This window comes from Vipera berus (genome assembly GCF_964194415.1).
Source record: "Vipera berus genome assembly, chromosome: 2".
NCBI lineage: Eukaryota > Metazoa > Chordata > Lepidosauria > Squamata > Viperidae > Vipera > Vipera berus.
This window is the reverse complement of record NC_138203.1, coordinates 170,287,712-170,314,329: the sequence shown is the minus strand read 5'-3', so window position 1 is coordinate 170,314,329 and position 26,618 is coordinate 170,287,712. Positions and strand designations below refer to the sequence as shown.

The window sequence follows — 26,618 nt, the reverse complement described above, 5'->3', positions numbered from 1 at the left end:
CAGTCAGCTGACTTTCCAGATTTGCATGAACATCTTCTCTTTTTTTCAGTCCTCTTTATTTATTATTGCATGTATTATTGTGGCCCAGAGTCCCTCAGTAGTGATGTCCTATAAATTTAATAAATTTGTTTTCTCTTGAGAGCTGAAGGCCATTTACATGGATCTTCCTTTCATACTCTGCAATGACACTGGATGTAGGTTGGACTGAGAGAGTCACCTTGTAAGCTTTATAATTGAGTAAAAAGTTGACCCTGGATTGTCTGGGTCCAAATGCCCTCATTACCAAACTACACGTCACTCTTATTTCTCCCAGACTTTCACAGCAATTGTTTTCTGGCTATATTCTAGTGGCCACCACCACCAAGGAACCCTGTTCATCTTTGGCAAGGTTTGTGTTAAGTCGTGGGCTCTGGAGAGCAGGAATGATGACACGAGGCTGAGTACAGAATAACTCATACTTTTATTCTTGCTAGAACTGTACTGAAGCTTGGGCCGCAACCAGCCACAATATATAGTCTAGCCCCTAGGCGGCAGCCAATAGGTTTGAACCCACGCTTGCCGCTTGGGGCTGACCAATTGCAGGACCGGAGACGGCCTGTCTGGGTTGCTGGAGAGCCGTTAGCTCCTCCATCAACGCACGTGGAGTAACACCACAAGCCCAATACCTAACAGTTTGCTAGTTGTTTGTTGAGGTTGTAGGAATTGTGTACTTAAGGAGAAAATAAGAGCTCTAGCAGTCAGCAAGTCAAAACAGAAAAAAGAAATCCCAAGCCAAAGAAATAATGAGAGGAATAGCAGCAGCCTTCTCAATCTGTCTAGATGATTACAAGTCCCAGCATTCTCAGCTAGAATGACTAGAGTTGTTTGGTTAGTAGTGAACCTTGTTTGAGAAAAAAAAATAGCAATGTTAAAAGATTTTAGAGAACAGGAGGGGGAAGTATGCACTGCTGACAGTACAAATAGATCTTTCTTTCCCTTTTTGCAGCCCTCAAAGGTCTGCTCACTATGGAGGCTAAAAACCGACAACTCCATTTCTTTTCATTCTGAGAGGAGAAAGGCATGAAAATTGTGGTGGTCACCTTAAAATATGTGCCAGTTAAGAAAAACAAATATCCCCTCCCCAGTTCCCCCCAAATTCAGTGTACGTTGTATGTGTGATAAGGCCGCATCTATTATTCAGCCTTTTTCTCCATGTTAAGGCTGCCTCTTGACCACCCAAAGCCTCTTCACATGTTTTAGCAAGACAAAAATCAGATTTGAGATCTAAGCCAAAACATGTTGTTTTTCTTTCTTAGTGAAGAAAAGACAGGCATGTTTGACCCTATCTTCATCTGTTTCAATTTCTGAGAGAATGTGCTGGTTTGGGACAGAGTAGGCCTTTCTCTTCTTGTAGGTCTGTATCACCTCAGTGCTTATCAGCGAAGACTTTTCATGCCACAAGCAAATTGCATCATGTCAAGCCTGTCTGGAAAATAACTAGTCAGTTTTGCAATTGCCAGGTTTCCTCTGGGAAAACTGTTATGTACTGGGCTTTTGGTACCACACCACGTGCGTTGCTGGAAAACTAACGGGCCTGCAATTGGTCAGCCTCAGGCAGCAAGCGCGGGTTCAATCTTATTGGTTGCTACCATAGGGCTTGGCTATATATTGGGGCTGGGAGCGGCCCAAGCCCTTGTACAGTTCCAGCTTGAATAAAAGAATGAGTTTCTCTGTACTCAGCTGTGTGTCTTCATTCCTGCTCACCAGAGCCCACGACTTAACAGTGGTGACGAGGATGGGATCCTGCTTCACCGCCTAAAGGGCTGAAATTCATGAGGGGTCGGCATTACACGCTGGAGGGAAGAGGCATCTTCCCTCCCCCTCTCTAGGCCGGCTAGTAAAGCTACACTAGTGGCCGCGTGCTCAGCGGACACATTCCCTGAGCAGGATCCAAGAATGCAGGAATCGAGGAAGATGCCGAAGGTCAGCAAACTCAGAGAGTTCAATGTAAAGCATCCAGAAGAATGGCCGTCTTACCTCTCGCAAGTGGAGAACTATCTATGAGCAAACCAGATTGCAGAGGAAGGCCTAAAAGCTGCCACGTTGCTGTGCATGTGTGGGCCAGTGACTTTCGACCTAGCAGAAAATCTTTTCGTGCCAACGCCCATTGAAGTGGTATCGTTTGCAGACCTTAAGAAGCAGCTGACCGGGCATTTTCAGCCCAAGATGTTGAAGATGGCGTGGCATTTTAAATTCGACCAAAGAGTGCAACTTCCCGGAGAGACAACTTCAGAGTTTATCGCAGGCCTAAGGCAGGCCACACGCCTTTGCAAGTTCTCGAATTTAGAGGAACGACTGAGAGACTGACTCGTCTGTGGCCTTAGAGACAGAACCCTACAGCAGAGACTGTTTGCCAGACCCAATCTCACATTCACCGAGGCACAGGACGAGGTCATGGCTGACGAAGCAGCCGGAGGTGCAGTGCAAACAGTGCAGCCCACCAAATCTTCAAAAGTAGAAAATTCCGTCCATCTCGAGGTCGCCAAATGCATTGTAGAATCGTCAGAAGACCAAGAACTCGAAATAAACAAGCTCCAAAGGCAGCCAAACGCGCAAAACCGCAGCAACCACCGAGAGAACGATTACAAGGCAGTTCTCTTACCTAGATGTAAGGGGTGCGGAGGCAACCATTTCCGTGCCAATTGCAGATTTCATTCGGCCACGTGTAGAGCTTGCGGAAGGACTGGCCATATTGCGGTGGTGTGCAGAGCCCGACAGAGAGACAGACCATCGGAGGAACCGACTAGGAGAGGTACTGGGGCCCAGGGTCCAGTTAGTGTGGGGTTCTTCAGAAGCCAGAGAAGCATTTGCCACACCGGAGCTCATCGCCCCCTTAAGCCTAAACTCAAGCTCTCGGTAGAGCTACAAGGAGTTCCATGGAGAGCCTTGGTGGAGCAGATGGGCTAATGCCTCCTTAAGTAACACCAGCTGCCTGCAATTAGTGCAGGTTCAAGGTTGACTCAGCCTTCCATCCTTCCGAGGTAGGTAAAATGAGGACCCAGATTGTTGGGGGCAATTAAGCTGACTTTGTAATAATGCCGCTTGGGGTGTGTGTGAAAGCCCTAATAAGCAGGCATATACATAGAATGAAGGCTACTGCTAAGCTTGTAAGCCGCCCTGAGTCTTCGGAGAAGGGCGGGATATAAATGGAATTAAAAATAATAATAAAAATGTAAGATGGAGTTGGACTCCGGCTTGGCGGTATCGATCATCTCGCATGACACGTTCAACTTTGTGTGCAGACGCAGTAACCATTGTTGCACCGGGTATTTTCCAAGGGATTATGGAACGCACATTTAAGGATATTCAGGGTGTCTGCCCCTATTTTGATGATGTTCTCATTGCCAGGGAATCCCCAGAAGTATTGGCCAATAGGCTCAGGGCTGTTTTGCAAAGGCTCCATGATGCGGGCCTCAAATTAAAGAAAAACAAATGTATTGGGGTCTCATCAATGGAATTCTTGGGGTTCCGTATCGATGCTAGTGGAATTCAAAAGTGAAGGCCATCAAAATGGCTCCTAGACAAAATCAAAAGGAGAGCTGCAAGCATTTTTGGGCCTCATGAATTTTTATCACACATTCCTACCTCATAAGGCTGCAATAGCAGAGCCCCTCCACAGGCTACTTGATAAAAAAGCCCCTTGGAAATGGACTAACTTACATGAAAAAAGTTTCCAGGATCTCAAAGCCCTTCTTTCAGAAAAGTCCACTGTAACTCATTACATTGAGTCTAAACCTGTATGTCTTGCATGTGATGTATCTCCCTACAGGTGGGGGCAGTCTTAAGCCACATAGAGAAGAATGGGAAACAGGTTCCTATTGCGTTTTATTCTAGGACTTTATCTTCTGCTGAGCGCAATTATGCACAGATTGATAAAGAAACCTTGGCCATAGTGGCTGGAGTTAAGAAATTTCATGATTATTTATATGGCAGGGATTTCACTGTTTACACTGACCACAAACCCCTTTTGGGGTTATTCACAACAGATAAGCAAACTCCCCACATACTATCTCCAAGAATGCTGAGATGGTCTATATTTTTGTCTGCATACAATTTTAAGTTAATTCACAAACCTGGGAAGGAAATGGGCCATGTAGATGGCCTCAGCAGACTACCACTGCCACTAATGGATCCTGATCCAGCTCCTGCTGCTAAAATATTGTCCATTCAGGACTTACCTGAGTATCCCTTCCACGCAAGGGATATTGCTGCTGAAACTGCCACAGATAAAATTCTGAGCAGAGTACTGTCATGGGTATACACGGGCTGGTTGGAAAAAAGTCCAGGCTCTGAATTTCAAAGTTATTTTGTCAGGAGACATGAGTTGTCTGCACACAAGGGCTGCATTTTATGGGGCAACAGAGTCATTATCCCCACTTCATTGAGGGACAGAGTCTTACAATCTTTACATGAAGGCCATCCAAGCATTGTGCGAATGAAAGCCTTAGCTAGAAGCTACCTTTGGTGGCCTGGCCTGGATAAGGCTGTAGAAGATCAAGTTCATGGTTGCTATACCTGCCAGCAATCTAGGCCTGAAATGCCTCAGGCCCCAGTTCACAGGTGGGAAGAAACACATACTCCCTGGTCCAGGGTTCATATAGACTACACTGGGCCTTTTCAAGGACAGCTTTTCATGGTAGTAGTGGATAGCCAGTCAAAATGGCTGGAAGTAGTTCCAGTCCCTAATATGACTACTGCTAGGACCATCCAGGTGCTGAGAAAATTCTTTGCTACACATGGGTTGCCTGATGTTTTGGTTTCTGATAATGGGGCTCAATTCACTGCTGCTGAGTTTTGGGCTTTTCTGAGAGCTAACCTCATCAGACATGCTACGTCTGCACCATTTCATCCTTCTTCGAATGGACAAGCCGAACGCATGGTGAGGACAACAAAAGAAGCACTCAAGCGCATCATCACAGGTGACTGGCATCATAGATTGGCAGATTTTTTTTTGCTCTGTCAGCATTCTACACCCTGCATGGCTACAGGTAAAAGTCCTGCTGAGCTTCGTTGGGGAAGGCGTTTAATTACTAAACTGGACAGGTTGCATCCAGACAGAGTGGCATCCAAAGCCTCTAGACCAAAACCCCCATGGGGGCTGCAAATGGGTGATTGGGTTTGGGACAGAAACTATGGGCCTGGAAATTTGTGGGTTCCTGGTCAGGTGACCAAGGCATCCGGACCCCTATCTTACAAAGTGGGGTTGGAGGGAGGGCGACTGGTCAGAAGACACATCGATCAACTTAGGAAGAGGTTTCCAGAACGGTCACTAAGTGAGGACTATGGCATAAGTCCCTCCTGAAGTCCTCAAACTGGCACCCAAGCCAGCCCACACCAGAACCACCAGGGTTTTCCCTTCTCAGCTGAAGTTGATTCCAAGGAAGAACCAGGAAGCTCGGAAATGAAACATGGGACCCCTGACCAGGCAAACCAACCGAATCTCAGCAACCACTGTGCCTACTCTGCAGAACAGACTGACTCTGGGGTGGGCCAACCTGGTGAGGCCAGGCAGAGTGTTTCAATTCCCCTGGAAGATGAAGCACAAAGGGACATGGGTCTACCCAGCCCACCAGGTAAGCTGGTAGACCACAAAGTGAGTGGAACTCCAAGGCATTCCTCCAGGCCACACAAACCTCCGGCATATCTTACAGACTATATTGTAAAATAAAGTGATGTATAGTGTTGTGACAATTGTAGCACTACCTACAGAAATTGGGGGCATTTTGTAACTGTTGGCAAGCATGTTCATTGAGATGTTTTTGTTGTGATTCAGGGTCAGCCTGTGGGTTCAGCAGTTGGGTCGGACGACTCAGAGGAGGAGGGGGGTGTTGAAGACCTTGCTGAGGGGGTTGAAGATCTTGCTGATGATAGCCCTCAGGCAGGCCCCTCCCACTTGGTCACCATGGAGACCCAGCTGTGTGAGCCTGACAGTGTGGATGAAGATGACCCACAGCTGGCCCTGTTCAAGGACGCCCGACGCAGGAGGCAGTCAAGTAGGAGTAACCAGAGGAAGGCAATGGGGCTTCTCGGAAGGAGGCAGAGAGAAGCCACACCCGGAACTCTTTATAAAGGGAATGTGTGGGGAGGGCTGGTTTGCTGAAAGCAACCGCTCAGATAGTGTTTCAAAGCTCCTGTATCTTGGTTCGTGTCTTGTTTGTTTTTGTAGTAATAAATTTGGCAGACGTATTCCAGCCTCTTGCCATTTGTAAAGGGGTTGCCTTTTCTGCAGGGCTGGTAGCAGGCTGGTACAGAACAGTTTTCACCTCTTTGTAGTCCTTACTGCATTGACAAGCCATTTAGCTGTTGTTAAATCTTATTGTAGTCCATACTACAAGGGCACATCTGTAAAGGTCACGTAATGTTATTCTAACTACCTTGAATTAACAAGCATTATTTTTTTATTTTTTGTTTTGTTATTATGTATTTTGGTTGTTGGGAGTGAATCATAAGTCTTGACTATTGTCAAGTTATTTAAGGGGATTATAGCCTGATCTTAGGAGGGAGGGGTGTGTTATGTACTGGGCTTTTGGTACCACACCACGTGCGTTGCTGGAGAACTAATGGTTCTCCAGCAACCCAGACAGGTCATCTCCGGGCCTGCAATTGGTCAGCCTCAGGCGGCAAGCACGGGTTCAATCTTATTGGTTGCTGCCATAGGGCTTGGCTATATATTGGGGCTGGGAGCGGCCCAAGCCCTTGTACAGTTCCAGCTTGAATAAAAGAATGAGTTTCTCTGCACTCAGCTGTGTGTCTTCATTCCTGCTCACCAGAGCCCACGACTTAACAGAATCCACCACAAAAAAATGAATGACCATTACTTCAACCTGATGTCGAAAGAAAAATCTTCATCAGGGTCCAGTCCAAGCTGGGAATAAACAAAATGGAGACTGCTTTAGAAAGAAGGTTGCAGTTTATTGAAGAGGAGAGCCAGACAGAAAGATGGTTCTGGGAAAAACTGACTATATGTAGTTGGGAATGGTGGGTTTTTCTACCTTCTGGGGCATTTGAAGTTGTTTCCTGTTCCTGTTTGAGGCTTTGTATTTCCTGTGTCATGCACTTTGACCTGAATCTGAGTGTGTGCTTTTGATACTTGTGGATTAATCCTATTATGTTTCCTGTCCTTAGAATTTGGGTGGGGGTATGTATATTTTAGGTGTCTATGTCTTCCTAATCTTTTCAATTTCTAGCTGGAAGGCTCCAACCTTTCTGAAAGGATTATTGAATTTGCATTTCTAAAAGCTGGCCTCTGCCTAGTTTCTGCTTGGGGGAGAGGGCTAGGGCTCGTTTCTGGGGGCTGGTTTCTATCTTTTTTAAGATCTTCTCCATTATTCCTTTGGGGAAATATATTCTGCCTTTTTAATATTTCCCAAAATATTTCTTTCTTTGGATTCTTCCCACATGATCTTGAGAAGACCACCATTTATGGAACTTGCTCTGCTCCTGAACTTTATTTCAAAGCTGAAGTTTTCTGTGGATTACATATGCTGGAGAATTAGTTTCAAGATAACATAACAGTATTACATCACCCAGGTATAAAAGGTGCTTGGTCTGGTTAGACTCTGGCACTGCTCTCTTAGAAACCATAGTTGTCCTTTCTACTTGGGGCAATGTGAGTTGCAAATTTATATTAATCTGTTTAGAGCAGTGTTTCTCAACCTGGGCAACTTTAAGGTGTGTAGACTTCAGGTCCCAGAATTACCAAGCTAGCATGGATGGTTAGGGAATCCTGGGAGTTGAAGTCCATCTTAAAGTTGCCAAGGTTGAGAAACATTGGTCTAGAGCAGGGGTCTTCAAACTTGGCCCTTTTATGACTTGTGGACTTCAACTCCCAGAATTCCTCAGCCAGGCATGCTAGTTTGAAGTCCACAGATCATAAAAGGGCCAAGTTTGAAGACCCCTGCTCTAGAGAGTTTGCATCCAGATTTAGCTCCAAGGAATTGTGACTACCGAGAAGCCCTCAGAGGAGGACAAGTAATTTTTTTAGGGTATATTCAGCATTGGGTAGAGGACTCCATGTTTAGAGAATTGCAAGGTATGAGCTGAGAAACAGAGCCCTGCTTCAATTTCCGTTTGTTGCTACAATGGTCAGAGTGATAAAAGAGTGTGGTTTCCTCTTCAGCATGTGAGAGCCAAGGGGAGCCTCAAGCTAGGAAAGGCAGATTTCTGACTTTGTGGGTCAGTCTCTGCCTGAAAACATGACCATGTTCTGATGACATCCTCCACTCAGCTTACCCCTTCCCCAGTCCATCCCAGCATGGAGCCTGAGAGTGAGACCCCAATGATGGGAATACCCCAAGAAGACAGCAGAAACGTAGGTTGTGCCACTTAACTCTGACCGGCCTTTCTTTCTTTCTTTCTTTCTTTCTTTCTTTCTTTCTTTCTTTCTTTCTTTCTTTCTTTCTTTCTTTCTTTCTTTCTTTCTTTCTTTCTTTCTTTCTTTCTTTCTTTCTTTCTCTTTCACATTCTGCTTTAATTTGAAAATATGCTGAAACCTTTTGGAGCACATTAGATACCATAATGATTTTAAGCTGCTTTCTTGGTTTGACCTCTGAAATAGTATACAAAAGTCTGCGGAGGTGGCTATGCTCTTGACTTGCCAAACACTACTTAGTAAGGCTCAGAACAGAATGAGGACCTGCTCCTATACTGTAGCCTTGCTGGTTCCTATCTAGAGAGGGACTTAATTATTTTTTCTTTTTGCAAAAAGAAACAACATGCAAACCTGAATGTTGAAAATGTGATCAATCCAGACAACTATGGAAAAGAATAACAGAGCTGGAAGTGACTTTGGAGGTCTTTTAGCTTAACCTCTTGCTCAAGCAGGAGACCCTATACCAGGGGTAGGCAACCTCGGCTCTTTTATGACTCATGGACTTCAACTCCCAGAATTCCTGAGCCAGCCAAGCTGGCTCAGGAATTCTGGGAGTTGAAGTCCATGAGTCATAAAAGAGCCACGGTTGCCTACCCCTGCCCTATACCATTCAGACAAATAGTTGTCCAGTCTCTTCTTAAAAACGTACAGTGTTGGAGCTCCCACAACTTCTAGAAGCAAGTTATTCTACTGATTAATTGTTCTGTCTCCTTAATTCTAGGTAAGTTCTCTCCTTGATTAGTTTCCGTCCGTTGCTTCTTATTCTGCCTTCAGGTGCTTTGGAGAATAGGTTGATCCCTTAGATATTGGAACACTGCTATCCTGTCCTGAAAATGTTGGCTAAGTAGATTCACACTCCATTGTATTTTGTATTTATATTGTTAACCATTATTAAACATTTTCTGAGTATGGAATTCCTCTCACTAGCTAACTTCCTCAATGACTCTGATAAATAAATAGTGACTAACTTGCCCAGGGCCTTGCTAGTTACTCTCATCTTAGTTTGCACATTGCTCTACATTATGGTTTAACTGTGATGTATCATGTAAACCATAAAGGGATTAGAGAGCATGGCTCTTAAGCAGTAAGCCATAATTTGCAAGCCACAGTAGTCAATTCACACAAAATAGTAACTATAATCAAACCACATTCTATATTTGTATGACATCTGAACTCTGTGTTCATCAAACAATTTTATGGTCAGCCTATCTGATCATCATTCCTTTAAACTGATTTCTGAGGTGGGAAAGATAGAAATTGGAAGACTAGCTTTAATTCAAAATTGGGCTTTTACGGTAACTATTATTCAGAAAGTAAAACATAATCTGGTAGGGCACTAAGAGTCCATAATCTTCTTCTCAGTCTCCCTCATTGTCTTAATTACAGAAGTAGCAAATGTATTGCTGCACTTTCTATCTTTTGCATAATGTAGGGCAAAGCCAAAATCTCCTTCCCATTTTCAAGCTATTTTTTTCCAACCTCGTGATAGCAATAGCCTTGCTCATATTTTCTTGCAACAAACTCAACTGTGTAAGTTTGCTTAAAATAAATCTTCACTCATTGTGGAGGTGTTAAGGCACTTCTGCTTCTAAATAAAACCACACTTAAATTCACACTTCAGTAGATTCCATGGAATGCCTCAAGAGCCTTATAATAATATTGATTGTTAAAGAAACATGCTTGAAAACATTAAAAAGTTTTGGAGAAGGTAAGGAGCATACAGGGATGATGAAGCCATTTTTTTTGTAGTTCTGTCTCTTAAACTGGAGGTAGAATTAAGAGACAGCTTCATCTCTTGATCGCAATTGTAGAGAAGTAGAATTAGACCCCCACCCTAGTTGGTTCTTAAACCTGACTAATATGAACATATAGTGTGAGATGCTGAAAATGTAGTTCAGTTGCATCTGATGAGACGCAGGTTCCACTTCCTACTTTAGCGTGGAGTTTAAAGGAACAAACTAGGGTAATTTTTGATAGATGGAGTATACAGGTTAGATGTAAGAAGACATTGCACAGCCCTGTTGTTGTCTTTCAGTGGCAGTATTAATCCTGGCTTGATTTGTAGAGGAAGAAAGTTGTCTGATTTGACTTGTGAGTGCAAATCCTGAAGAATGTGAATAGGGGCAAATTGCTCATCACAGATGACAGCATCTAACTGATATCAACTGATTCAGAAAAAAACAACACCAAATCGGAGTCTGAGATGGTGAATACTTGAATGGGAGATGTCTTAAGAGATTCCAGGGCTGTTGCCTAGACTGGGAGATTAATGCATCCCAAAAGAAAGCCAAGGCAACCCACTTGTTACCAAGACAACCATGAGGCTTTATCCATGTGGTCACCAAGAGTTAAGCTAGAAGTACTCTACCTTTTTGAATTCTCCTCACTCAGTCAAACCTCATCCCCACCTTGTTTTGTAAATTTGGTGGGGTCAGTGTATTACAGATAGTCCTCACTTAATGGTGATAATTAGAATGAAGGTAATTGGGACCAGAATTTCCATTGGTAAGTGATGTGGGGGGTAAAGTGCAACATCATGTGACCACCTCACTTAGCAATGGCAATCCCAGGCAGTCCCCTGTTGCCATTATAAAGCAAATCACCACAGGGCATTAAGTGAGGCTCACATGTGATCACCACCTTTGACTTCCTGCTGGCTTCTTTATTGACTTTGGTTATGGGAAGCTCTCATGATGCTGTGACACGGGAAATGCTGTGACAATAGTAATTTTGAGGACCAGTCATAACTATCTTATGTACAATGCTGTTATAATTTCAAATGGTCACTGAATGGTCACTAAGCAAGGACTACCTATAATAGTTACAAAATAAATTCTAATGCTTACTGTGGCAAGTAGAGTGGGAGGTTTCTGCTTTTTCAGGGGTGGGGTGGACAAATTTAGTTAAAATAGGGCTTGGGTTATTCGGCTATAAAAGAATGCAAAATCCAGTATTATTTGCAGGACCCATTTTTGGAGGGACCCATGTGCAGCTAATAGCAATATTTATAGGAGAGGTTTGATGGGAGGCACTATGATGGGAGGCACACACCAACCATGTTTTGTCCTATTAATTCACAGAATTTCTTTTTTATTAGTCTTCATGACTAAATATCAGCTCTTAAAGCTGCTTGTTGTAGCTGACGATTCTTGTAGCTAAATGTATCTCCTGTCCTGAGTTTTTGTGTGTTTATTTTTTGCCCAACAACTTTACTCTGCAAGTTGTAGAATGCAGTGCAATGGATTATATTTGTAAATTCCCCATCTTGTGGGCCCTCTGGGCAATTTTTCCAGTACCTGCACACGAATGCCTTAAGACTGTCTGCAACAAATATTTATTTCTAGAATTTCTTGTCTGGTGATTTATAAAAAATAAAAGTATTCTTTTGTCTTACATATTATGTCACAAAACCTTGTAGCTCTGACAGCAGATGAGGTACAAGTTAACCCAATCCAATTTTAATGTGATTCTGATATACAGCTAACTCTAGATCTGTCTAGGAATATAACCTCTGGTTTTAACTGTTTGCTAAATATGCCCAAGATATCCCATATTTGGTTCTGCACATGGAGCCCCACTCTTAAGGACCAGGATGCAACCTCAGAAAATGAGGTCACATTTAACATCCCAGCAGACCAAGTGCTGGTAGAAAGTAGCGAATAGTAAGTTTTGAGAATAAGTGTTTCTCAAAATATAAAAAAATGTCTATAAAAGTAGGCTTTTGCACACTGTTTTATATGGAAATGAAAGTTGAATATGTTAGAAGAAACAGAAAAATGAGCTGAGCACATGGTGTGACCAGCTTCATCCATATCAGGACTTCAGATACAGATAGAGAGAAAGTACTCAATGGAGCTCAAACTTAGAATTTCAACTCAGAGTTCTACACTTTAAATCAGACATGTCAAACACAAGGCCCGGGGGCCGGATCCGGCCTGCGAAGTGGTTTTATGCGGCCCGCGAAGCCATCCTGGAAACAGTGAAGGAATGGCCCCCACTGCCTTGGCCCTGGCCCAGAGACCCTCCTTCCTCCAGAGACCCTCAGATTCCCTGTCCCACTCCCCTGTCCCACTCCTGCCCAGGCCCCCATAGGCACCCTTGATGCAAACGATGTAGAGCTGGCCACGCCCATCCAGTAGGCCATATGCACTCTAGCCACACCCACCCAGCAGGCCACGCCCACCCTGGCCACACCCACCCGGCCCCCTAAGGGCAACCGCAATGCTGATGTGGCCCTCAATGAAATTGAGTTTGACACCCCTGCTTTAAATGATTATATACATATGCTTTCATTTAACAAGCAATACAAGTCCTTTGCAGCTGCAGGAAGGGATATTTAGAAGTACTATCAGAATAGTCAATCTACTTTCCTTTAAGTTCCTATATTATGACATTCCACCATGTCTGAGTCCCAATAAAGGGTGTAGAAGTCATATGAAACCCTGTACAGGGAGAGATGCTATAATGTCACACCTGTATCTCTATTCTCTGAAACTTTAAAGGAAGGTGGACTATACTATTCTGATAACACTTAAGACATACAAGACAGTGGTTAGGAATAATGGGGCATTAAATGAAAGTGGACTGAAGGCAAAAGAATGAAGGGAGTATGTGGAGATGGTTTGTTCAAAATAGTGATCTTTTCTATTATGTAATTAAGAATTGGTGCGTTGAAAGTTGTGGTTGATTTCATCAAAAACAGAGAAATTTAATAAAAGGCAATATAGGGTGATACTGTATGGAGAGGTATAATAAATGAAGTGAGTTTAAAATAAAGTTAGCGACTTTTTCTATTATGTATTTAAATTTCTTTGCTTGCTAGTTCTGAATCCTCTTCTGAACATTATATAATGCTGTTTATTTGGTCATGGAATATGATGATTATGTAAGTATTTTTAATGTATGTATTCAAAACATTTTATGTTACTTTTCATTACGAACAGTCCTAAGCCATACATTTGGCATCATGGGGTGTGAAATTCCACAAGATTCAATTATTGAATCATATTGTTTACATTAAATTAGCGTAAAGAAAGTATCAGTTTATCTGTTAGCAATGGCTAAAATAGCTATGTGTTCACAGCTGTTGAATTAGGTATGTATAAAGGATATATTAGGGACGCGGTGGCTCAGTGGGTTAGGACGCTGAGCTTGTCGATCAGAAGGTCGGCAGTTTGGCGGGTCGAATCCCGAGTGCCGCATAACAGAGTGAGCGCCTGTTACTCGTCCCAGCTTCTGCCAACCTAGCAGTTGGAAAGCACGTAAAAATGCAAGTAGAAAAATAGGGACCACTACAGTGGGAAGGAAACAGCGTTCCGTGCACCTTTGGTGTCTAGTCATGCCAGCCACATGACCATGGAGACGTCCTCGGACAAGCGCTGGCTCTTCAGCTTTGAAATGGAGATGAGCACTGGCCCCTAGAGTCGGAAACGACTAGCATGCATGTGCGGGGGAACCTTTACCTTTACCTTTAAAGGATATATAGTATATATAACATGGTGTTCCTGAGGAGAAAGTTGTGTAGAATATGTTCCCCTAAGATAGATATTTGTAGTACTTAAGCAGTACCAAGCCTAATGCATTTGCTTCAATAATTTAATATAAAATGTATAAAGTGAGCCTTTGCTATTTTTGGTATATCAGTGTTAAAAATTAGTAAATGCAAAACTAAATTTCAAGAAAACTTGAGGGATTGATTTAAAATAATGCTAATATCCATCATTAAATCAGGCTCCTTGGTGATATAAAGTAAACTGTTCTACCTCTATATGATAGATATAACAAATAAATAAAACCACCAATATTTTAAAATGTATGGTAAATAAGCAATGCCTTAACCTGGTGTCTGAAAGCCAGCAATTGATTCCGGTGTACAATTCGGATGTAAAAGACTTCTCATTTACACCCACAAGATGTGCTACTGATAAAGGAGTATGAACAGGTTGGTAATGGGAAGTGGCATTTCTTCCTTTGCACCAAAAAACTATTACACTATAGGCGTGTTAAAAACTGAATTTACAGCAGATCAAGTGAAATTGTTTTTTTCCCCCCTTTCTGTAGATGGATCTCTCCCATAAATTATCTAAGAGACAGGTGAGAATCTCATTCATTAATGAACATTTATTTATTTTATTTATTTTAATTCCATTTATATCCCGCCCTTCTCCTAAGACTCAGGGCGGCTTACAAGCTTAGCAGTAGCCTTCATCCTATGTATATGCCTGCTTATTAGGGCTTTCACACACACACACCCCATCGGCATTATTACAAAAGTCAGCTTAACTGCCCCCAACAATCTGGGTCCTCATTTTACCTACCTCGGAAGGATGGAAGGCTGAGTCAACCTTGAGCCTGGTGGGATGCGAACCTGCACTAATTGCAGGCAGCTGGTGTTACTTAAGGAGGCCTACAGACAAACTGAGCCCAAAATTTCCCTGGCTAAGCAAGGCAGTTGTTAACTGAGCTTTGCTTTTTATTTATTTATTTATTTTTATATACCGCCCTTCTCCCGAGGGACTCGGGGCGGTGTACAGAGTAAGGTAGGTATACAGTTAAACAATAGTAAAAACAATAGTAAAAACAACTGAGACCCCAAGAGCTATCAGGCCAGGCCGGACTGCTGGAACAGGTAAGTTTTTAAGTCGCGCCTGAAGGTGCGAAGGTCGGGGGCCATCCGGATTTCGGTAGGCAAGCAGTTCCAGAGGGTTGGTGCGCCCACTGAGAATGCCCTCCCCCTGGGGGCCACCAGCCAACATTCTTTGAGCGGTGGCACCCTGAGGAGGCCCTCTCTGTGGGAGCGCACAGGACGGAGGGGTGTTGACGATGGCAGAAGGTGCTCCCGTAGGTAATCCGGACCCATGCCATGTAGGGCTTTGTATGTCATTGTTAGCACCTTGAATTTCACTCGGAAGGCAACCGAAAGCCAGTGCAGCTCACGGAGGAGAGGTGTGATATGGGAGTATCGGGAGGCCCCCAAAAGTGTTCGTGCAGCTGCACTCTGCACCAGTTGAAGCTTCCTCGTGGCTCTCAAGGGCAGCCCCATGTAGAGAGCGTTACAGTAGTCAAGGCGAGAGGTCACAAGTGCATGGGTGAATTTAAATGAATCTGGCTTCCCTCACTGACTTTGCTTGTTGGAAGTCAGCTGGGAAGGTTACAAATGGTGGTCACACATGGGACACAAATGGGACACCGCAACTGTCATAAATACATGCCTGTTGCCGAATACCTGAAATTTGATTATGTGACCATGGGGATGCTGCAATGGTTATAAGTGTGAAAAGCAGTCAAAAGTCCTTTTTCTTCAGTGCCGTTATAATTTTGAATGGTCACTAAATCATGCTGACCTTTTTCAGTTCAGGCTGTCCTGCCACTTTCAGCTCCTAATGAAAACATTTGATTAGAATTATTTGCTCCTTTAGAAAAGAAAGGCTGTACTGTATTCAAATCTCTAGAGTCTAAATGTTCTGTGCAAGCACCTAGTTTCCACTGTGTGAAATGCAATATAAAGCAAACCAGCATTATTATAAAATTAGTCACAGCAGCCCCCCCCCAAACAATTTGACAGGTTTAAATGAAAGAATGCCTAGCAAGTACCATATTAAATATAGGCGATCTGGCCTCTCAGTCACTGCCCTCCCACTTCCTTCTGCCTAATGACCTCATATGGTATTTCTCCTCTCTGCTTGCTGCTGGGGATTTAGAAAGCATGTGGGGTTGGCTTGCGATGGTAACCTTTGGGAGGGGCGAACCTAGAGAATTTATGTCCTCCCCTACATCCCTGTTGGGCACAATCAGCACAGAAGGCAACAATGCACGCTGCAATTGTATCAACGGAATCAAAAGCTTGAATATGATGGTCTCTTTAGTACGTTCCTTCTTTTCAGCACAACTAATTAGAGATACCCATCACTGATGAACACAGTTCTTCCCAACAAATGAACAAAGGCAGGTTATCTTGTTAGTAATTCAGTTCATGATTTATTAATCAGATGGTCGGCAGTTTGGCGGGTCAAATCCCGAGTGCTGCGTAACAGAGTGAGCGCCTGTTACTTGTCCCAGCTTCTGCCAACCTAGCAGTTCGAAAGCACGTAAAAATGCAAGTAGAAAAATAGGGACCACTACGGTGGGAAGGTAACAGTGTTCCGTGCGCCTTTGGTGTGTAGTCATGCCGGCCACATGACCACGGAGACGTCCTCGGACAAGCGCTGGCTCTTCGGCTTTGAAACGGAGATGAGCACCGGCCCCTAGAGTCGGAAACGACTAGCACGCATGTGCGGGGGAACCTTTACCTTTACCTTTAGGTACCAAAAGTTGCCTTGTAGTGCCTTGATTCAGGAAAGATTTCCTAATGTGGAAAAGATAGTAAAAGGAGTAGCAGACAAAGAGGGGCAAATAAAATAGTTAACTGTAGAAGAGAGAATCTCTTCCAGTCCATCTACCTATTGTTACACACTTCTCATGATTTTCTCTCCCACCCCCCACCCCTTCATTTCCTAATCTAAGTGTATTGGATTCTGATCAGCTAGTTTTCGTCCATCTTGCCACAGACTATTGCTACAATTAAGAAGACAAATAGAGGAGTCTAGTTTTCCTTGGGCGGCTCTTATATTTTTATCCGTCAGCCATGTTTTGAATTTCTGCTGGACTTTGACACATCATTGTTTTAGTAGTCTGTTTAGCCTGCTGTTGTACTCCCACATGCTCATGCTTTTAGATGGACTCTTTAATTTTTTTTTTCTTGTTTACTTATCTCTTTACTTTCCTTCTTTTTTTTTCTTCCTAAATTTGTATTGCTTTTAAATTGTACAAAATATTTGCAAACTGTAAAATAGTTTGCAACCCTGCTAATCCAAATTATGCTGATTTGATTCTGATCTGTTTTTAATTTTTGTTTAATCGTTGTTGCAGCTCACCCTGCTGTACGAAGAGGTCCTTTACACCATTCTCCATCGTGTGGGCCAAGTGGAACAGAATCATGTTTCTGATTCAGATGAGCTCTATGAATATGTGCAAAAGGTTGGGTTAAAGAAACAAATTCATGTATCTTCTTATTCAGTGCTTTTTTTGTAAAAGAAAAAGGTGCCGGAACTCACATGTGTCATACAACCCACCTTGCCTACCCTACAAGGTTCCATCCAAAAAAGGTGCCGGAACTCCGTTCTGAGCGTTCTATGAGAAAAAAAGCCCTGTAATCTTATTCATCTTCAAGGCTTTAGGCTGCACTTAAGACTACATTCTTTTCTTTCTTCTTCAGTGTATGTGTTTTCTCTCTCTCCAAGTGCTAATGAAACAAATAGCTGCTCTCTGCAGTATGGTACTGTAACTATGTTGGTAGGCAGGATGCTCCATGGCTCTGTTTTTCTCCCTTCCTTTCTTCCTCTCCCCCCCCCGCCCCCCACGCACCCATCACCCTGTCTTTGGGCTTCTTGCCAAAGGTTTGAATAGATTAGAAACCAAGGGCTTTTAAAATTACGAGGAAGATATGACTTCAGGATACAGAATATTAATCCCTTGTTAAAAGAAACTCATGTTCTATTGTGTGTTTGATTTTACTTTGGGGGGCTTTCCTATTTTGGGTAATATTGAAATCATACTCTCACTCTGAAAATTTTGTTTCTGACATCCAAATCAGGCCTTCAGTATTGATCCAGGAGAGCATCAAATTATATTACAGAGGGTCAAAGAGCTAGAGGTAAGATCTAACTCCAATTTTCCATTCACTCGTTGGTTGTTATTATGGAATTGTTCTATTTATTTAGTTGCAAAGGGTTTTCAAGTATGTTTTGTTGTTTAAATTCCAGATTAGTTTTAATTATTCATGTTATGATTATTCATCATTAGACTTTCTCATTTTAATGATTATATCAACTTTGACATTCCAGATCCTATTCCCATGGTGGTGAACCTGTGGCACGCGTGCCACAGATGGCACACAGAGCCGTCTCTGTTAGCACGCATGATGTCGCCCCAATTCTAGGCCTTCAGCTGGGTTTTATAAAACCTTTTTGTTTTAGGCCTCCGTCACCGTGTGCATAAAAAAAAATGGCGACGTCCATGTTGCTCTATGAGTTCATGATGACCTAACCCTAACCCTAACCCTAAGTGGAATTTTCCTCTAATGGGATTTTCCCATGTATTTTACCAGGAAACATAGATAGGGCAGGCTAGAAAAGTTAGTGCCCTCCTAAACATACCAAAGAACTCCGAGCTTGTTGGCAATGTCCATTTTGCTCCCTGAGTTCATGGTGACCTAACCCTCACCCTAAGTGGAATTTTCCTCCAATGAGATTTTCCCATGTATTTTGCCAGGAAACATAGATAGGGCAGCCGAGAAAAGTAAGTGCCCTCCTAACCATACCCAAGCACTCTGAGTTTGCTGGCAATGTCCATTTTCCTCTATGAGTTCATGGTGACCTAATCCTAAGTGGAATTTTCCTCCAATGGGATTTCCCCATGTATTTTACCAGGAAACATAGATAGGGCAGCCTAGAAAAATAAGTGCCCTCCTAACCATACCCAAGCACTCCGAGTTTGTTGGCAATGTACATTTTGCTGTATGAGTTCATAGTGACCTAACCCTACCCTAAAGAGCCTCTTGTTGCGAGTGAAGAAGGAGAGTGCAAAAGTTCGGTTGAAACTAAACATTAAGAAAACCAAGATCATGGCATCCGGCTCTCTTTATTCCTGTCAAATAGATGGGGAAGAAAGGGAGGTAGTGACAGATTTTATTTTCCTGGACTCCAAGATCACCACAGACAGGGACTGCAGCCAAGAAATTAAAAGACACTTGCTCCTGGGGAGGAAAGCCATGGCAAATCTAGACAGCACACTAAAAACCAGAGACATCACCCTGCCAACAAAAGTGTGTATAGTCAAGGCTATGGTCTTCCCAGTTGCACTGTATGGCTGTGAAAGTTGGACCATAAGAAAGGCTGAGCACCAAAGAATTGAAGTCTTTAAACTATGGTGCTGGAGAAGACTCCTGTGAGTCCCTTGGACTGCAAGGCGATCAAACCGGTCAATACTAGAGGAGATCAACCCTGACTGCTTTTTAAAAGGCTAGATCCTGAAGTTGAAACTCAAATACTTTGGCCACCGAATAAGAAGGAAGGACTCACTGGAGAAGAGCCTAATGCTGGGAAAGGTTGAGGGCAAGAGAAGAAGGGGATGACAGAGAATGAGGTGGCTGAATGGAGTCACTGAAGCAGTAGGTGTGAGCCTAAATGGACTCCAGAAGATGGTAGAGGACAGGAAGGCATGGAGGAATGTTGTACATGGGGTCACGATGGGTCAGACACGATTTCGCAACTAACAACAACAACCCTAACCCTAAGTGGAATTTTCCACCTAGGGGATTTTCCCATGTATTTTACCAGGAAACATAGATAGGGCAGCCTAGAAAAGTAAGTGCGCTCCTAACCATACCCAAGCACTCCCAGTTTGTTGGTGATGTCCATTTTGCTGTATGAGTTCATGGTGACCTAACCCTAACCCTAAGTGGAATTTTCCTCCAATGGGATTTTTCCATGGATTTTACCAGGAAACATAGATAGGGCAGCCTAGAAAGGTAAGTGCCCTCCTAACCATACCCAAGCACTCCAAGTTTGTTGGCAATGTCCATTTTGCTGTATGAGTTCATGGTGACCTAACTCTAACCCTAAGTGGAATTTTCATCCAATGGGATTTTCCCATGTATTTTAACAGGAAACATAGGGCAGCCTAGAAAAGTAAGTGTTTAGTTAATTTATTTTGGGGCTGTTTATTTATTTTTTTAAACTTTTGTATTGTTGTTTTTATTGTTGTTAGCCGCCCTGAGTCCTTCGGGAGATAGGGCGGCATATAAGTCCCAAAAATAAATAAATAAATAAATAAATAAATAAATAAATAAATAAATAAATAAATAAATAAATAAATAAATAAATAAATAAATAATAAGTGCGCTCCTAACCATACCCAAGCACTCTGAGTTTGTTGGCAATATCCATTTTGCTGTATGAGTTCATGGTGATCTAACCCTAACCCTAAGTCCATGGTGGCGAACCTATGGGACGCATGGCACAGGTCGCATGCAAGCCCTCTCTGTGGGCATCTGCACTGTCGCCCCAGTTCTAGGCCTTCAGCTGGCTTTTATAAAACCTTTTCGCTTTAGGTCTCTGCCGCTGTGTGCAAAAAAAAAGTTTCAATCAATCAATCAATTTCAACTTCTTGCAGGAAAAAAAAGATCTTGCAAAGTTGGAATTAATTGATTGAACATTTTAGTTTCACCCAGTCTGCCGTTACCACTGCAGCTACACCCACCCAATGGGCCACATCCACCCAGTGGGCCACGCTCACCTGGCACCCAATGATATATAAGTGAGTTTTGGGTCGCAGTTTGGGCACTCGGTCTCTAAAAGCTTCACCATGATTGTCCTATTGTGTTTACCTGATAACTAGTTCCTCATGTTAAGATCTTCTCTTTTTGTTTTTCAGAGGCCAATTTTTTGTCTGAAAGCCACGGTGAAGCAAGCCAAAAATATTCTGGGTAAAGATGTCAGTGGTGAGTTGAAAAAAATATACCACAGCTCAAAAGAGAGAGAGGGGGGAGAATTCAACTGTCCATTTAGTTTCAACATTTTGAAGGAACTTGTTGAGGGAAGATACTACCGTACATGAGCTGTCTGCTAGGAAGGGAACTTTAAATCCTTTTGTTTCTTGCATGCTCATGGACATTTTCTGCCTTCTGACAAGTTGAGTTAAGATGTGCCCACTAATCTTAAGGAATCGTTGGCATGTATCAGGCATATTCCTAAATGGAACGCAGTACAAAATTTCATATAATGCCACTTGGGAGAAACAAATTCAGAGAGACAGAGACAGAGAGAGAGAGACAGACTACAGATGACAGAGAGACAGACTACAGATGACAGAGAGACAGAGAGAGAGACACACACAAACAGAGAGATATATTACTATGCTATTAAAACAATACTAACGAATATAAAATTTCAAGTCTGAAGGAAGGATGCTTTTCTGCCTGTACTGTTATATCACCTTCTACAAATTGTTCCCCGCAAGGCAGCCTACTATTTTAGTTGGAGAGCATAAGGGAAAGGCTTATGCTTTGGACAGTTTGCTTATAGTTCTCAAGGTAATCCTAAACAACACTTTGATTGGGTTGATATCTGTTAAGCCTTGCCTTGTTTGAATCATGGTTCCTGAACTTAGTTCACACACAGTACAATTAAGCCATAATATAACAGTGGGCCATCTTTTGTTGCCTGAAATATTTAGAGGAGGCTGAGTGTAATTATCAGAAGAAAGAGGAAGCAGACGATGATCCCTCCGATTAAAAGAAGTTGCCTGCGTGGTGTAAATTAATTGACGGTGGAAAATGAATGAAGCAAAGTAATGCAACGTTTTCCACCCCCCCCCCCTTGGATTTCCAGGGATAGTGGAAAATAATGATCACGCACAATATCAAGACTAATAGTGGAATGGGGAAAGAAAAGTTTAGAGGACTTCTGCCATAGTTCTGCTACTCATTATAAAACCTTAACATAGCACATGACCCCTGCGCATTTTAAAATTCCTTCTTTGCTTTCAGGACTAAGTGACCCATACTGCCTCCTAGGGATAGAAAAGAAAATCCAGGGCCCTTCAGGCCTTGTTTCTCCTCATCAGAACAAAAGGCGATCTAAGGGTGTGGTGAAGCACCTGCTGCCAGAGGACCAGACCCATCGCACGCAAGTCATCCATCAGACATTAAATCCAGTGTGGGATGAAACCTTCATTCTGTATGTCCCATCTCTTTAGCATATTTAATTTGTGTTGGCCTTAACAGAAAATTGGACTTATTAGAAAATGAAACTTAAAGATAATTTCTAAAGCTGGAAAATGGTGTAATACTATATCCAGGAAATGGTCTTGATTGACTATTGGGGGGGAAAAATCAGGTGAGAGAGATGAACAGGTGGTTGTTTGAAGCTAAAGACCCAGCAAGAGTTTGCCATAAGGCAAATAGCATCTGATAGATTTTTTTTTATGGCCAAGGCCTGAGAGAGGTGAGGCCTTGGTGGGTTACAGTACAGATACTGGAAAGGTGTAATCACACTGCTAGACCTCTTCCTGTACAATAGCCATTGATTTTAAGCTAGTAGCATAGGGTGGCCCGAAAGCCTTCGGATCAGTGTTTTTCAATCCTGGCAACTTTAACTTCTCCATGCTAGCTGGGGAATTCTGGGAGTTGAAGTCCACATATCTTAAAGTTGCCATGGTTGAAAAATACTGCTCCAGATGGATTGGACTCCATTTTCTGGGAGTCATAATTTGAGGTATCTTAGAGAACGTAGGTTGGGAAAGTTTGGTATGGTTGGTTTTTAAGATCAGTTGCTATATTCTCTAACCTTTCATTTCTATCATTAGCTACGAAAGAGGTTGGTGAACTGAATCTATGCTTCTCATTCATTTTTTGTTCATATAATTATGTTCATATTTGCTGACCATCATCTCTATATGCCTATTCATCTACTAGTAAAGGTAAAGGTTCCCCCGCACATGCGTGCTAGTTGTTTCCGACTCTAGGGGCCGGTGCTCATCTCTGTTTCAAAGCCGAAGAGCCAGCACTTGTCCAAGGACGTCTCCGTGGTCATGTGGCCTGCATGACTAGATGCCAAAGGCGCACGGAACGCTGTTACCTTCCCACCGTAGTGGTCCCTATTTTTCTACTTGCATTTTTATGTGCTTTCGAACTGCTAGGTTGGCAGAAGCTGGGACGAGTAACAGGCGCTCACTCTGTTACGCGGCACTCGGGACTCGACCCGCCAAACTGCCGACCTTCTGATGACAAGCTCAGTGTCCTAACCCACTGAGCCACCGCGTCCCTATTCATCTACTAGCTCCACCCAAATGCACTTTTCTTATCACTTAGTGGAAAAGGACCCTGATGTACATCTATATGCGGATGTAGTCCTTTTACATTGGCTCAGTGAATGGATAATTGTTCCTGCTGGCATGTGAGAGTGGGTGGGTTTAGCTCTATTTTATCTATCCTTGCAGGTAAGGGGATTGTGTACACCTTCCCACTCCAGTGTTCCTTTGCATTGGTCATGTTTTTTAACTGTTTCTTTCAGGGAGTTTGAAGATATAGAAAACACTGAATTCCAGCTAGATATCTGGTAAGCAGAACTGGCTCTTCATCCCTACTGAATTGCACTGTATCTCATTGAAATTTGAGGACAAGTGTTCCAAAGGAAGCCAGAAAGGCGATAGATTCATCAGGCAAACACAGTCCAACATAATGAGGGGGTAGCAGCAGACCACTTAGGGATGACCAGAGTGGAGCATATGCAGCCCGACTGAGCTTCCAGTGCATGTGTGCATCCACGAGCATAAGGCCACGGTTCATGAAGGGGTTGGGAAGGATTTTATCAACCAGGCAGGCTCTGCATTCTTTCTCTGGTTATTTAACGATTTGCACAAGATAAAAGTATATAAACATACTTTTCAGATAACAGTGATTGGTTTGATATTTCATCCTGTGGCAGACTCAAAGCAAACACTATAGTGCCCCAGAACTGTCAGTCATCTCAAAAAAATATATGCTTAATGTGAATAAATCCTTTTCTGAGTAAGCGGAACCTCTCACTACATTTCTTTCATGCTATGTCTCAAACAAGGAAATTCTTAAGGGAACTAAGAATTGTGCCTAGATGAACATTTAATATTCCTGTAGGCTAAGAGCCATAAAGTGAGCGAGGCTATCACAGATGTAGGTAAAGCAATAGTTGTGGAGGAGGGGCTCTCTTTATTTTTCTTATATGTCAACTATAGTTTGTTTCCCATCTGAAAATACCAAAGAACTGTGCTGTCATTTTTCAAAAATTACGGTACTCAGAAGAGGTTCTAAGGTCTTCAAAAAGGGGCAGGGGATTATTATGGGCTGCAAACTGTTCACTTTTAAACATCTCTGAGGGGTTGGAACGTCCCCTAAGTAAGCAAAATAAGAGCAGGTGATTTTAAGTCCAGATATTGCTCTTCTCCACCTTTAGAAGAAGTGCCAGCTCGGGGACAGATCATTTTGGAGAAAGTAGATATCTAGGTGGCTTCTGAGAGTCAACCCCCACTTGATGGCATATAATCAAACAATTGCTCTTTTTGCTTGATTTTTTTAATTTCTGTTTCCTGGAGGTCTTGAAAAGGAGTATCACGGCATATTTTTATTTGCTTTCTTTTAGGGATTTTGATGCTGTTGAACCTGTACGGCAGAAACTGGAAGAACTGAGTGACCTCCGTGGCCTGAAGAGGTTTGGGCTGATAATGAGCTTTTTGTATATGAAATTCTGTTAATTACATAATTCAGCTGATAAGACTAAACAAAACATTTAAATAAGGCAGCATGTTTTGTTTCTCTTTGGTACAAGAGAAATGTTCCATCATCTTTGTCCTTGTTTTGCTTTTTCCTACTCAGAATTATTAAGGACGCTCGTAAAAATAAAGGACAAGATGATTTCCTGGGGAATGTGGTCATTCGTCTGCAGGTAAGAAAGGGAATAGCATGTTGCCAGAATAATGCTGACACACACAAACACACACACACACACACACACACACACACACACACACACCCCACCTTGATCTTGGACAGATAAGTATTTCTTTAGCTCTGATCTATCTAAGCCAGACATGACAAACACAAGGCCCAGGGGCCGGATTTGGCCCGCGAACTGGTTTCATGCGGCCCGCGAAGCCATCCTGGAAACAGTGAGAGAACGGCCCCCACTGCCTTGGCCCTGGCCCAGAGACCCTCCTCCTGCCAGAGACCCTCAGATCTGTCCCACTCCTGCCCAGGCCCCCATTGGCACCCTTGATGCGAACGATGTAGAGCTGGCCACGCCCACCCAGTAGGCCATACGCACTTTAGCCACGCCCACCCAGTAGGCCACGCCCACCCAGGCCACACCTACCTGCCCCCCTGAGGGCAACTGCAATGCTGATGTGGCCCTCAATGAAATTGAGTTTGACACCCCTGATCTAAGCCCTTAGACAGCAACATAAATGCCATTAAATAAAAAGGTAAACTGAAATGTCAAGTGAAGTGTGGCTTTTATGTGACATGAAACAAGTTGGTAGCGGAATATGTCACCTTGCTCTAAATAAATCTGAGACTCCTTTTACAAACACTAAAGGTAAAGGTAAAGGTTCCCCCGCACATGTGTGCTAGTCGTTTCCGACTCTAGGGGCCGGTGCTCATCTCCGTTTCAAAGCCGAAGAGCCAGCGCTTGTCCGAGGACGTCTCCGTGGTCATGTGGCCGGCATGACTAGACGCCAAAGGCGCACGGAACGCTGTTACCTTCCCACCGTAGTGGTCCCTATTTTTCTACTTGCATTTTTTACGTGCTTTCGAACTGCTAGGTTGGCAGAAGCTGGGACGAGTAACAGGCGCTCACTCTGCTACGCGGCACTCGGGATTCAACCCGCCAAACTGCCGACCTTCTGATCGACAAGCTCAGCGTCCTAACCCACTGAGCCACCGCGTCCCTTTTACAAACACTAGACCTGATGAAAATGCTGTAAGAAAACGATAGATTTTGCTGGAATAATCAGAAAAAATATTGTAAAGGCCTATATTGCAGCCCTCGGTGTCAATTTCTATTTGGTCCCTGGATAGTATATGACCAGGGTTTATGAGAACTTGAGTGGCTCTATAAAGATCTTCAGCTATGCCAACTACAACTTAATTCAAGAACAGATTTATCTTTCCTAGCTAGATGCCATACAGATGTCCCAGCTAGCATCAGAATTGTGGAGTTGGTTCAATATATCTGGAGTGCAATAAATTGGGGAGGCAGGAAACCAAAATGTGTGCTTGTTACCAGGGAATATTCCTGAAGAACCTTCTCAGGGTCTGTACTCATGAATCAGTTGAAGCCATTAATTCTTGCACTGAAATTCAATTACAATACAAAGAGGTAAAATAGGTGGATCCATTTGAGTGATTCCTCTTGCTTGCTCAATTTCTTAATTTCTAAATTAATTGAGACACTGCATTTCCTGATGAAAGTAAGGTAGTCCTCAACTTACAACAGTTCATTTAAAGTTACCATTAAAAGTTACGACAGCACTGAAAAAAGCGACATGATCATTTTTCACATTTACAATCTTTGAAGCATCCCCGTGATCATGTGATCAAAATTCAGATGCTTGGCAACTGGTTCATGCCTATGACCGT

The 26,618-nt window shown here is 43.1% G+C and overlaps 1 protein-coding gene across 5 annotated transcripts in view; it reads left to right on the top strand.

Moving 5' to 3' along the window:
• UNC13D (unc-13 homolog D) overlaps positions 1 to 26,618 on the top strand; it is a gene marked incomplete at its 5' end in the record, with an annotated part of 67,046 nt that overhangs the window by 10,452 nt on the left and 29,976 nt on the right. For 3 of the 5 annotated variants that reach the window (XM_081317999.1, XM_081317998.1, XM_081318000.1), the window contains 8 exons: positions 14,471 to 14,503; positions 17,318 to 17,425; positions 18,042 to 18,101; positions 20,882 to 20,948; positions 21,996 to 22,185; positions 23,521 to 23,565; positions 24,625 to 24,693; positions 24,858 to 24,927. In XM_081317999.1, the coding sequence (XP_081174125.1) occupies positions 14,471 to 14,503; positions 17,318 to 17,425; positions 18,042 to 18,101; positions 20,882 to 20,948; positions 21,996 to 22,185; positions 23,521 to 23,565; positions 24,625 to 24,693; positions 24,858 to 24,927 (642 nt within the window). Of the gene's footprint in view, positions 1 to 8,248; positions 8,351 to 14,470; positions 14,504 to 17,317; positions 17,426 to 18,041; positions 18,102 to 20,881; positions 20,949 to 21,995; positions 22,186 to 23,520; positions 23,566 to 24,624; positions 24,694 to 24,857; positions 24,928 to 26,618 lie in introns of those variants that run through there. The other 2 variants (XM_081317997.1, XM_081317996.1) reach the window with 1 other exon arrangement.